At 60.5% G+C, this 13,046-nt stretch overlaps 1 protein-coding gene and 1 long non-coding RNA gene across 2 annotated transcripts; both read left to right on the top strand.

The window, feature by feature from the left end:
• Positions 1-1,861: 1,861 nt before the first annotated feature.
• Positions 1,862-7,128, top strand: UAP1L1 (UDP-N-acetylglucosamine pyrophosphorylase 1 like 1). The gene is made up of 9 exons (XM_012784505.3): positions 1,862-2,215; positions 2,460-2,664; positions 2,837-3,012; positions 3,279-3,451; positions 3,938-4,131; positions 4,638-4,778; positions 5,424-5,609; positions 6,173-6,239; positions 6,757-7,128. The coding sequence occupies exons 1-9, from the start codon at positions 1,927-1,929 to the stop codon at positions 6,847-6,849; spliced, it is 1,524 nt and encodes a 507-aa protein (XP_012639959.2). The 5' UTR covers positions 1,862-1,926; the 3' UTR covers positions 6,850-7,128.
• Positions 7,129-10,432: 3,304 nt separating this feature from the next.
• LOC142874330 (uncharacterized) lies at positions 10,433-12,740 on the top strand. The gene is made up of 3 exons (XR_012922156.1): positions 10,433-10,683; positions 11,724-11,832; positions 12,521-12,740. It is a non-coding gene; the product is annotated as an uncharacterized LOC142874330 (long non-coding RNA).
• Positions 12,741-13,046: the final 306 nt, after the last annotated feature.

Below are 13,046 nucleotides of genomic sequence, written 5' to 3'. Positions count from 1 at the left end.
AGGCGTGAGCCACCGCGCCCGGCCTCCCCTTGGACATTTGTGGCGAGACCCAGTCACACCGCTAGGCTTTTTATCCAGCACTCTCCTTTGTTCAGCCCACAGACATTCACCGAGGGGCGACTGTGTGCCGGGCATTGGTCGAAGGTGGGGGGGCAGAGCCGTGTAGCAAACAGCATCCTGCCTTCCTGGAGTTCACGTCTCATGGGGCAGCAGGACTCAGAAAGGCAGGGCGGGCGTGGGGATGGTCAGGTGCCTCTGAGCTCACCGTGGCCTGGGACCTGACACCGTGGGGTAGTGAGTCATGCATCTTTCTGGGGAGAGCATTGCAAGGCAGGAGGAACAGCAAGTGCAAAGGCCCTGCGGCGGGCTTAAGGCCGTTCTTGGAGAAACAACTTTTGGGTCCAGGAGAATTCATGGTGGGCCTTGCCGAGGCTCCCCTTCCTGACTCAGTAAGGTTGTGGGGTGGTCTGTCTGCAGAACCTGTCTTGACAGCAGTTAGCCCCAGCGCAGACCTTAGGGAGATGTTAATTTTCATTTCTGGGTCCTAGAGCATTTTTAAAAACCATGTGCTAGGCCAGGTGCAGTGGTTCACGCCTGTAATCCTACCACTCTGGGAGGCTGAGGCGGGTGGATCATTTGAGTTCAGGAGTTTGAGAGCAGCCTGAGCAAGAGCAAGACTCCATCCCTACTAAAAATACAAAGAAATTACTTGGACAGCTAAAATATATATAGAAAAAAAAATTAGCCGGGCATGGTGGCGCATGCCTGTAGTCCCAGCTACTCGGGAGGCTGAGGCAGGAGGATAGCTTGAGCCCAGGAGTCTGAGGTTGCTGTGAGCTAGGCTGATGCTACAGCACTCTAGCCAGGGCAACTGAATGAGACTCTGTCTCAAAAAAAAAAAAAAAAGAAAAAGAAAAAAGAAAAGAAAAAAAAGTGAATAAATAAAATAAAAACATGTGCAAGTATTACTTTTAGACAGTAAAATTGGTTTCTAAAAGAAAGTTTTGTCTCAAAACGGCAGAAGCTATACCTTCAGATTTTTCACAAGCAAGATGTTTTAAAACCTGATACTTAAAATGAAAATGTAGGTGAGGGGTGATGGGAGGGTGGGGGTGTGGAAAGGGGAGCCCCACAGGTGCGCCGTCCCTGCTCAGGCACCAGGCTCCAGTCTCGGCCCTCCCCACACCCACAGCGCTGGTCTGGCCTCTTCACTGGGCCCTGGGCAAGCGCAAACTCAGCTGCAGGGACAGAACCTGGCCTCCCCTCGGACACCCCAGCTGCCCAGGGCTGCGGGCAGGCAGGAGGGTGGGTTAGGACTGAAGTCGACCAGGTCGATTGGAGAACCCCTGCGGGGGAACCCCATCGGTGGCCTTTCCTCCCCTAGCGCAACGGTCCGGCTCCCCTGTCCTCTCCGTCGGTCGCCACCTCAGAGGTTCCCAGGATCCCTTGGCGCGGGACACCGACTGGACCCAGGCCGGGGGCGGACTCGGGGGTGGGGGTGGGGATGGGACCCGGCCAGGGCTGGACTCGGGGACTGGACAGGGCTTTCGTGCCTGGGGTGGAGAGTGGGCCCAGAGCAGGGCAGGGACGAGGACGCGAGCCGGAGGGACCCGGCCACCGGCAGAGGCTCAGAGTGGGCTCGGCAGACGCAGAGGAGCGGGCACAGGCCGAGAGAGGGGGCGAGGGCGGGGCCCAGCCCCGGGACAGGACCGAGCCGGCTGGGATGCCGGGATGGGGAGGGGCGGCAGAGCACAGGGGCGGAGTCGGGGTCCCCGAGCAAGGGTTGGGCAGGGCTCCGGGCGCCGTCGAGGCGGAGTGTCCTGGGCCCGCCTCTCTGGGGTCAGCACCGCCCGCCGGTCCCGTGACACTAGTCGGAACTCGCGGGTCACGAGTGCCAGCTCGGCGGCCCGCGAGGGTAGCGGTGGCATGGCCTCGGAGCGGGAAGTGCGCGCCGGACTGCAGCGCGCCGGCCAGGAGCACCTCCTGCGCTTCTGGGCAGAGCTGGCGCCCGGCCCGCGCGCCGCGCTGCTGGCCGAGCTGGCGCCGCTGGAGCCCGAGGCGCTGCGCGAGCACTGCCGGCGAGCGGCGGCGGCCTGCGCGCTCCCCCCCGGGCCGCCCCCGGACCTGGCCGCGCGCCTGCAGCCTCTGCCCCCCGAGCGCTTGGGCAGCGTGAGCCGCAGCGACCCCGAGACGCGGCGGCGCTGGGAGGAGGAAGGTAGGCGCGGCGGGGAGCCGGGCGCCCGGGCCCCTCTCCCGCCGGAAGGGGGCTGTGTCCACAGAGTGGGGTGGGGAAGAGTTGGCGCTCGGAGGAGCTAGTTTGCCTGGCCACTTCGAGAAGTCTTCTCCCGCCTCGTGCGTGCAAGTCTGAGAGCCCAGGCCCAGGTCTGGCTGGTCCCAAAGTGAAAGGGTGGCGGTATGGCAGGTCCCAGGCGTCCCCTCACGGCGCCCCTCACCTCCAGGTTTCCGCCAGATTGCCCTGAATAAGGTGGCCGTCCTGCTGCTGGCCGGCGGGCAAGGTACTCGCCTGGGTGTGGCCTACCCCAAGGGCATGTACCGAGTGGGGCTGCCCAGCGGAAAGACGCTGTACCAGCTGCAGGCGGAACGGATTAGGCGGGTGGAGCAGCTGGCCGGTGAGCGCCGCGGGACCCGCTGCACCGTGCCCTGGTGCGTCCTCGGCCCCAGAGGGACCCCACCATAGCCCCAGGCCGATTTCCCACCAGGACCTGAGCCCCAAACCCAGCACAGCCCTGGACCTTCCAGCCTGAGGCCTGACCCCGGCCCCATCCCCAGCCTCAGCCCATCTGCCTGGAGGCCGCTCACCGTGCCTCCTCTGCAGGTACATCATGACCAGTGAGTTTACGCTGGGGCCCACTGCTGAGTTCTTCAAGGAGCACGACTTCTTCCACCTGGACCCTGCCAACGTGGTCATGTTTGAGCAGCGAATGCTGCCTGCCGTGACCTTTGACGGCAAGGCCATCCTGGAGCGGAAAGACAAAGTTGCCATGGCCCCAGGTATGGCCCACCCCCGCGAGGAGAGGGGCAGCCCGGCCTACAACTGGAGTGCAGCTGGGGGTCCAGATGTCTGGGTTCCAGGCTGCCAGGAGGCTATGTGGTCCTAGGCCAGTTGCTGCCTCTCCCTGGGCCCTGGTTCCCATGTGTAGGGTGGTACACCCGCAGGGCCATTAGGATAGTGACCCAGAGCCCGCCTCCACCATGGCTTGGACCAGCTGGGGAGGCCTGGGTGGAGCCCTCGGCAGGGCCTATTCTTTTCCCCGTAGACGGCAACGGCGGCCTGTACTGTGCGCTGGCTGACCACCACATCCTGGAGGACATGGAGCGCCGGGGTGTGGAGTTCGTGCACGTGTACTGCGTGGACAACATACTGGTGCGGCTGGCGGACCCCGCCTTCATAGGCTTCTGCGTGCTGCGCGGGGCGGACTGTGGCGCCAAGGTGGGCGCGCAGCCCCGCGGGCCTTGGCCCCGCCCCTCCACCCAGCCTGGCCACGCCCCAGCGGCCTTGGCCCCGCCCCTCCACCCAGCCTGGTCCCGCCCCCGCCGGTCTTGCGCCCGCCCCTCCACCCAACCTGGTCCCGCCCCCGCCGGCCTTGGCCCCGCCCCTCCACCCAGCCTGGTCCAGCCCCCGCCGGTCTTGCCCCCGCCCCTCCACCCAGCCTGGCCACGCCCCCGCCGGCCTTGGCCACGCCCCTCCACCCAGCCTGGTCCCGCCCCCGCCGGTCTTGCGCCCGCCCCTCCACCCAACCTGGTCCCGCCCCCGCCGGCCTTGGCCCCGCCCCTCCACCCAGCCTTGTCACGCCCCCGCCGATCTTGCCCCGCCCCTCCACCCAACCTGGTCCCGCCCCCGCCGGCCTTGGCCCCGCCCCTCCACCCAGCCTGGCCACGCCCAGCTCCCTGAGCCCATCCCTGGTCGCTGCTGCAGGTGGTGGAAAAGGCATACCCTGAGGAACCTGTGGGCGTGGTGTGCCAGGTGGACGGCGTCCCCCAGGTGGTGGAGTACAGCGAGATCAGCCCCGAGACCGCGCGGCTGCGAGCCTCCGACGGGGGCCTGCTCTACGGCGCAGGCAACATCTGCAACCACTTCTTCACCCGAGGCTTCCTCCAGATGGTCACCAGGTGTGCGGCAGCAGGTGGCCTATGCCAGCCAGCGACCGGACCGGCGAGGCCAGACTGGGCTGAGGGCCCTGGGCCACCACAGCAACGGGAGCCTGGCTTGAGCTGTCCGGGCCATGGTCAGGAGCAGCTGCCGGGTTGGGACCCCGAATGGTTCTTGCATTTAAACAAACAGAGGTGCAGGAGATCCGGCATGAGCGGTGCTCCCCCCGCGGCTGCTGTGAGGCTCTGTGGTCAAGTCTCCCTTCTCCTCCCGTGCAACTGCCTCATTGCCCCACGGCTTACCAGCTTCTGTCCACCTGGGCAGGACGTGGCTGATGGTGCCTGGGGTGCAGGGAGAGACCTGTGCCCTCCCCGGAGGTCCCGCTCGGCTTCCGCTGCTTCTGTTCCCTGTGTGTCCGTCTGCCGGCCTGTCCCCCCAGCCAGGTGTGCCCAGAGACGGGGACAAGGCTCCCAGACATGTGCTGTCTGAACTGTACCTTTCCTCCCCTGTGCCTTGCTGCCCCCAGGGAGTGTGAGCCCTTGCTGAAGCCACATGTGGCTGTGAAGAAGGTCCCACACGTGGATGAGGAGGGAAATCTGGTAAAGCCGCTAAAACCGAACGGGATAAAGATGGAGAAGTTTGTGTTCGATGTGTTCCAGTTTGCTAAGTTAGTGGCGGACGCCATTCACTTCTTCCTCTCCTCCCTCCGTGTTGGTGGTGGGTTCCGAGGGCAGGGAAAAGGGCTGGTCACCCTGTGTCCCAGCCCAGAGGCCCTGATCTGGGCAGGTGAGGGCTGGGTGGGTTTACGGTGGCTATGTGAGGGTCTGCCAGGCAGGCAGGGCAGTGGAGGCTCAGAGAGGAGCCCTGGGCATGGCAGACAGGTCTCGAGAGGAGGCCAGGGTGCTCTTGCCCCTGAGGGAAGCGGCTCCAGGGGTGGGAGCACAAGGAACACCAGGGGCAGTGGAAGTCCTTGGGAGGGGGACAGTGGTCCCACCTGGGCCCTCCATTGCCCCTCACCCAGGGTGAGGGGGTGTTTCCAGGCTAAGTTACAGGGGCGGCTCCTGGGCACGTGGTTCTCATTCTGGGGCCCCAGGGTCTGGGCATTTGGCTGCTGGGAATGGGAGAGTGGACTTGGGCCATCCCCGCTATCTCAGGCACAAGGACCCACTCGGCACCTGTGTGGCTCCTCCCTAGGCCTGCTGCTCATGGGAACAGACCCTCACGTAGTCACCATAAACCCACCCAGCCCTCACCTGCCCAGATCAGGGCCTCTGGGCTGGGACACGGGGTGACCAGCCCTTTTCACTGCCAGGAACTTCGTTGCCTTTGAAGTGCTACGGGAAGAGGAGTTTTCCCCGCTGAAGAACGCCGACCCGGCCGACAGGGATAGCCCCTGCACCACCCGGCGGGCCCTGCTTGCCCAGCACTACCGGTGGGCCCTGCAGGCCGGGGCCCGCTTCCGAGATGCACACGGGGCGTGGCTCCCCGAGCTGCCCAGGTGAGTGTGGGCCCTGAGGTGCAGCCAGAGGGGAGGGTTGTCCCTAGGGCCCCTCCTGGCTCTGCTGCCGTCCAAGCTGAGGAGGGGGCTTCTGCCCTGGCATTCCACCAGGCCCAAGTGGCCATGTGCCCAGGCATCTCCAGGTTGCACAGTGACCCCTCAAGTTCTGCTCAGGGATCCAGGGGTAGCCAAGGGCTGAGCCCTCCCCAACTTATTTATAAGCTTTGGAACCAAGCCCCAGGCACGGCTTTCAGAAGACAGCAGGGCATATTGGCTCTCAGGGCTGGGAAAGGAAAGGATGTTTGGTTTCCATCTCCCTGAATGTCTGCAGCCACCACCGGCACCTGCCCGGGATGCCGGGGGTCGGGGCGCTTTCTAGTCCAAATCAGGGTCTGTCACAGGAAGACGTCTGCTCGGGGTTTGGGGTGAACAGAGAAAGAGGAGCTCTCTGAGAAGGGGCTACAGGGGGCTCAGCCTGCTGGGCCACCTTCTGTTTGGGGTGGTGCTGGGGAGGACCGGGGCAGGCGCCTGGCAGCCAGACACTGACACTGGACTTCCCTCAGCCTGCCCCTGCACGGAGACCCTCCGGCCGTGTGTGAGATATCGCCCTTAGTGTCTTACGCTGGAGAGGTGAGAGTCGCCCACCCCCCTCTGGGGCTTTTCTGGAGTCGGGCTTGTGTGGATCCAAGGAGCACTGTCTGGGGAGAGGTGGAGAAGGCACAGCTCTGCCTCAGTTTGTCAACAGGGCACATGGGTCCTTACGTTTCAGAGAACTTTGCGCGTATGGGGTGGGGTGTCCAGAGGCCTTTGCAGGTCCTGGGGTGAGGGGGGGGAGGGACAAGCCAGGCCTGAGCACAGTGGTGGGCCAGTCAGGCTTTTGTGGGAGCCTTGCTCAGAGAGAGACGTAGCCCTTTGCTGCCATCTGACTGGGGTTGGCCCTGTCCCCTGCTCCCCTCGTTTAGGTGAGGCCTGCAGGCCTAAGCCTGTCAGAAGGGTCTCATGCTAGCCTGGGGTCTTGGTGGGGTCTTAGGTGGCCCTGGGGTGGGCATCAGGTCCTTGCCCCTCAAAGCCTCCCTGACTCCTGGCAGAGCTAGGATCCTGCCTGGGGGCTGTGGCCACTTGGCTGTTGTGATCTGCCTGTCTCCAGGGTTTGGAAGTGTACCTGCAAGGCCAAGAGTTCCAGTCCCCACTCATCCTGGACGAGGACCAGGCCAGGGTGCTTCAGCCGCCGGAGTCCTGACGCACTCCCACACGGCCAGCCCGGCCTGGGGCTCCAGGCACGAAAGCAGGCTGCTGTGCACTTCCAGCCTGCAGGACACAGAAACATGCTGGGTTACTCCCCAAGGATGGGGCCGGTCCTGTCACCCCTGGACATAAGTGACTGCAACCTGTGGGGTCCAGCCACCAGGCAGAGGGACTCGGGACCTTGGAGATGGGGTGAAGGGAGGCTTCACGTGGGGCCCAATGGAGGTGTGGTGTCAGCTGGGGAGAGCAGGACAGGATGTCTCTCGGGAAGCCAGCCCTGGCCAGCCTGCAGATCTACTATATTCTCCGCCAAGGGAGAGAAGGGGCTAGCCACAGCCAAGATGCCCTTCTGTGCGCTACAGAGGAAGAAGTGGAACAAGGGGGACAGGTTCCATTCCCTCGAGGGGCATGTTCAAAGGGGCCGCCCTTTCCTTGGCAGCTGAACCAGTAACTGGGGCGAGGCAGGGGTGTCACAGCCTGGTCCCCCAATAGAAGGGCCCCAACTGTCTGCGATGGAAGTGGCTCTGGGAGAAGCTTGGCTGGGACACAGACGGAAGCTAGCACTCCTGCCTCCTGTTTCTCCCCCAAGCCTCAGCCTCACAGCCACACCCACGGTGGGCTACAGAGTGATACCTGCTTCTACCAAGAACCAGTGGGAGTTATACTGGTGGCCTCCTGTGATGGCTGCTGCTTAATCTGGGACTTAACTGAGTCAGGAGCACAACCCCTCACCCCACCTACCTAAGTTTCTTACAGATCTTGGTGCTCAGGCTCCTCCCAAGCTCATGGGATGGGGAGGCAGCCTCCATATTTGGAGCCCTGGTCCCTTCTCGCATCCCTGCACTGCTGGGGCAAACCAGCTCGCTGGCCTGGGTCTGTTCCCATGGCGCTGCTCCTCCAGGGAGCGGTGCCTATGTTGATTTGCACCTGCGTTCTCATTCGAGAAAGGACAGCAGCACCTACCTCGCCCCACTCCTGTAAAGAGAGCTATGCAAAGGGGCCTGCTGCTGGCCAGCGCGGTGGCTCACGCCTGTAATCCTAGCTCTCTGGGAGGCCGAGGCGGGTGGATTGCTCAAGGTCAGGAGTTCGAAACCAGCCTGAGCAAGAGCCAGACCCCGTCTCTACCATAAATAGAAAGAAATTAATTGGCCAACTAATATATATAGAAAAAATTAGCCAGGCATGGTGGTGCATGCCTGTAGTCCCAGCTACTTGGGAGGCTGAGGCAGCAGGATTGCTTGAGCCCAGGAGTGTGAGGTTGCTGTGAGCTAGGCTGACGCCTCGGGACTCACTCTAGCCTGGGCAACAAAGTGAGACTCTGTCTCAAAAAAAAAAAGGGGGGGGGGCCTGCTATTGACTTCTCACCTGCCCCGACCCCTGCAGCCCACAGCTGCAAATGGGGTGCCTGCACGCATCCCTATTGTTTCCCCAGAGGAGGGATGTTGTCTGGCAGGGTGGATTCAGGTGCAGCTGATTTGTCCAGTGGCATAGAGTGGACAAGGGCTGCGTCTCACTGCATCCTCACAGCAGGGACAGGTCCACGCCTTGCTATTCTTAGAACCAGAACTCACAGGGTTTCTGCCTCCATCCAGGCACTGCCAGTCACCTTGCCACAAACCTCGCAAGCAAATCACTTACCTTAGGACTCTTTTTTAGCTGCTGCGCAGACAAGCAGATGTCCTAGGGCGGGAGTGGGTCGGCCCAGTGTGAGACAGGGCACACCTGCCTTTTATGGCCAGAACTAGAAAACTTATGCAGCCTCCTTTCTACACAAGCACAGTTATTAGGGAAATTCTTGAAACAACTTATTTTAAAAAAATATTCAAATAATTATGCCATCACGTAGAGTTGCAGAAAAGCTCACAGAGGTCCCTACTACACGACATCCAATCCCCCCATCAGATGCATCTTCATCACATGATTATAGGGCCATGTGAACCCCAGGAAGGTGACACTGGCACAGCATTCGAAGTCGTCACACCTGTAGATTAGCCCACCCACCACTACAACCCAGATGCACAACCATTTGTCCCCACAAAGACCTCCCTCAAGACACCCCTTTCCCATCCCTAACCCCAGGCCACCACTAATGAGACAACTGAGTTTTGAAAGATCACTGATACCTTGATGTCCTGTGGATGGGACATTTCCAATAAACAAGGTGCTTATGGGAAACGCAAGTGCAGTTTTTGATCAGCACATGGGTGGCAGGCACAGGGACCAGGTGTTCAGAGCTGTGTCCCAGGGCTGGAGCTCCCTGGGGGGCCCCTCTGGGAACAGGAGACCACACATGAGGGCTGACACCACTCTGGGGCGCCCAGGAATCCCCTTGTGCTCCCGTCCAGCTCTACATCAGGGTCTCAGAAGGGCCTGAGAAGACCCAGGGGGTCAGGAAACTTGGGGCACTCTGCAGGGGTGGGCTCCTGTACCCTCAGCCCTGACAGCCTGGTGACTCACCCTCTTGCACTTGCTGAGAGTTTTGTTGGGACTGACGACACAGCTGCATGTGAAACACAGCTGCATGAGAAAGAAACTCAGGGACAGGCTCTCCAGGATAAATTATTTTATTCAGGAATAAATGAGAACCGCAATTCAGGGTATGCAAACTATGGCAGGCCTCAGGCATTGTGGGGGGACCTGGTGTGTGTGTGGGGAGGGGAATCTTTTAAGGCAAGGAGAAGTCCACGTAAGCTGTTTTGAAACGAAAGATTACAAAGACTGAAGGTTACAGGGTTTTGTTACAGGACTTGGCATTAGCTCATTGGCTGAGACAGGTTTCAATCGGCCAGTGTCCCCCTGCAAGCCGGGTACCTGGGACACTGACATCTTGAGGAAGTTCTTGTGGTAAGTGCCGCCCCTAGTCTACACGTAGGCATGTCCTGTGACCAGTCTTTTTACAGGCATGTATTCGCGAGGGCTTATTCGTGGTCGCCTCCGACTTCACTTTGGAACCGGCAACCCCCACAGCGGGAAGGGACCCGCGGAAACCCCAGAGACCACCCCGAGGAGGGAAGGGGCCGCGGGCAGGGGGCCTTCTGGGGCAGGTTCACACAGGCCACGTGCCGGGCGGGAGAGGCGCTGACCCGGAGCCCTCCGACGCCCAGCAGTGGCACGGCCAGCACCGCGGGAGGCCGTGGGCGGCCCGGCCTGGAGAGAACCGGGCAGCGCCGGGCTTGAGGTTCGGCGGGAGCTTCCTGCAAACATGGCGGCGCCGCCCAGCTACGTCCCCAGGCCGAGCTCCCCGGGTGTGCGCGTCACCCCTCGTGAGCGAGGGCAAAGCGGGCCCCACGTGACGACAGGAGCGTCCGGAACCCGGGAGTGCAAAGGATAGCTGAGCCCCAGGCAGAGACCACAAGCCCGACCGGAAGCCAGGGCCGCGCTGTTGCTATGGCCACGGCTACCGGCCGAGGAGGTGTGCGCAGGCGCGGGCGGGCGCAAGCGCGGTGGTCGTGAGGTCAGGGCGTAGGCGCGCGGGTGTTTCTCGCAGGCTCCATAAAATATAACTCGGTGAGCAGGCACCCTGGGGTCGCGCGCAGGCGCAGTGGCGGTGGGCGGGGACGGAAGGAAGGACCCCGCGCACGCGCAGTGCCGCAGGAGCGCGAAGGGCGGGGTGTTGACGGAGCTGCAATGGCTGCCCCCAAGGGTCGGAGAGACCAAGTGCTGGGTGCTTGTGGATTCCTCTCAGAGTCGGAATTCCTGACGTCGCTAGTTAGCGGGGTTCCCCGGGCCATCGCCGCCGCTGTCGCATCGGGACTTCATATCGGTGACGCTGAGCCCGGGCGAGACCTACGACTTCCGCAAGAGCTGGCGGCCGCGCTCGTGCTGGAGGGTGAGGGTCGGGGCGCCGACCGGGGCTCGAGGCAGCCGCGCCCGCCGCCCTCCCGGCCTGCCCTCCCCCCACCCCTTGCCCCGCAGGAAGGGGCAGGTGTCGCTCGGGGCCGGGGAAGCTGCGGGGCGGCTTGGTCGCAGCCGTCTAAGCGGCCCGAGTTCTGCGGGATGGGGTCGGGGAGCGGGCCCGAGCCCCTCTTGTCTGGGCTTCGTTCCTGCCTCTGCAAGATGCGGCCCCAGGCAGGTCCCGCTTGGAGCGGAGACCGAGGTCCCCCTTGGACTCTCTCGGTACACCGAGTAACCGGCCCTACTCGGCTAACTGCTCCTGTGTTCGTGCTGGTCTTGGGCGGAAGGGCATTGGCACCGACCACATCCGGGCAGGTGGGGGCTGCTGGGGGTCCGAGCCAAACACGGGGAATCTCGGGAGTCTTCCCCGCTGCTGATGTGAGGACGGGAATGTTTCTGCATTTGTTCTTACTCTCTTCTCACCTGAACCCCCGTCTTATGACATCTGTAGATTATCCCAGCAGGGTCATCCTTGCTAAGAAGGAACTTCTCCCCATTCAAAACAAGCGGGTCTGAACGCTGGATCGTTTTGAATTACTCGTTGTCCTCACTGAATGTGTGACGGTTGAAGAGACTTTCAGTTGTGGATATTTTCCGTAAGAAATGTCATTCTCTAGGCCGGGCGCTGTGGCTCACGCCTGTAATCCTAGCTCTTGGGAGGCTGAGGCGGGCGGATTGCTCAAGGTCAGGAGTTCAAAACCAGCCTGAGCAAGAGCGAGACCCCGTCTCTACTATAAATAGAAAGAAATTAATTGGCCAACTGATATATATATAAAAAAATTAGCTGGGCATGGTGGTGCATGCCTGTAGTCCCAGCTACTCGGGAGGCTGAGGCAGAAGGATCACTCAAGCCCAGGAGTTTGAGGTTGGTGTGAGCTAGGCTGACGCCATGGCACTCACTCTAGCCTGGGCAACAAAGTGAGACTCTGTCTCAAAAAAAAAAAGAAGAAATGTCATTCTCTGTCCCTCCCTCAGAAATGGAAGCAACTGTCGAGATTACAGCGGAATGTGATTCTCTTCCTCCTGGCCTTTCTGATTCTCTGTGGACTCCTGTCCTACAGCAGCTTGGCTGAGCAGTGGAAAGGTATCGGAAACACGTGTGCCTGAAGATGATACTTGTGTTGAGGGTTGACTGGGCAGAAGCGATCTTGCATTCTACCTTAAACAGCTCCGGGAGGCATATATGGCAACGAATTGGCAAGACATGAAGATAAAGAAAGAGGTAGAGCTGTATTTAACCACCTGGCTAGAACACAGATGTTAATTTGATGCTGTCTGACTGCTTTCTAGGTATCTAGTGTAAGTACTGATATCTCCAGCTGCCTCTTCCACAGGGTAAATCAGGTCGGGAGCTTGAACGCTCAGTCTAAAGAGTTAGGTGCATAAGTACACACATTTCCTAGAGCTCGCTACTGTGTTCTGGTGAGGACATAGAGACTCTTCTGAATTTCTCTAAGATTGCTTTTAGGGGGAAGCTAAAGAGCTGTCGTAGGTTGCTCAGATAAGTTGCCTGTGTGCCACCGTGCTGACTTTCTGGAAGGGAGAACACTAAGGTGAAGCAGCCGGTGTGTGTGGTAGATAAGGGCACAGACTGCCAAGTGCTTTGGAAAAGATCTCATTCCCTTGGCCTTTGTTGAATTCATTTCAGTGACTTTCGGGTCTCATTATGTTGTTTTGTAATGATTGACACCTGCCAGGTGTTTCGATGAAGGTGTTTAAATCTCTTCCAGGCCTTGTGACATGTTTGAGATAAAGTAGATTCTCTTGTTCAGCTCTGAGTGACAGGCCGACAGAAGAGCAGAAGGTGAGGCCAGAGATCCCTGGGTTGAAGCCAGCAAATCCACCCGTCTTACCGGCTCCTCAGAAGGCTGCCACTAACCCAGAAGACTTCCCAGAGATTTTATCTCAGGTACTTTTAGTATACCATGGGTGGAAGTATACCAGGGCCTATTCCAGAAGCATCTCGAACTAGTAAATGATGTTCCAAACAGACTGAGAGTTGTTTTCCCTGCCATTTGTGCCATGCCTGCACCTTATGCTCACTCATTCCAGGCTGGTTGGACACACTTGAAAGTAAAAGGATGGAAAAAGATACAGCATACAAGTAGTAACCAAAAGAGAGTTGGGGTGGCTATTGTAAGGTTTTTCGGCGGTGGAGAAAAGAAAAGAGACACAGAAAGAGAAAGAGTGGGGGGGGGGCAAACCACGTGGCTTTATTATACACTCGTGGACGAGGTTCTGGGGCCTCAAGAGCAGGGGCCCCGGAAGTCGCCGCCGTTTGAAGGGGCTGAGGCCTTT

Source organism: Microcebus murinus, chromosome 12 (assembly GCF_040939455.1).
Source record: "Microcebus murinus isolate Inina chromosome 12, M.murinus_Inina_mat1.0, whole genome shotgun sequence".
NCBI classification, from domain to species: Eukaryota; Metazoa; Chordata; class Mammalia; order Primates; family Cheirogaleidae; genus Microcebus; species Microcebus murinus.
The sequence above is the reverse complement of the archived record's forward strand: the minus strand, read 5'-3'. Positions and strand labels throughout refer to the sequence as shown.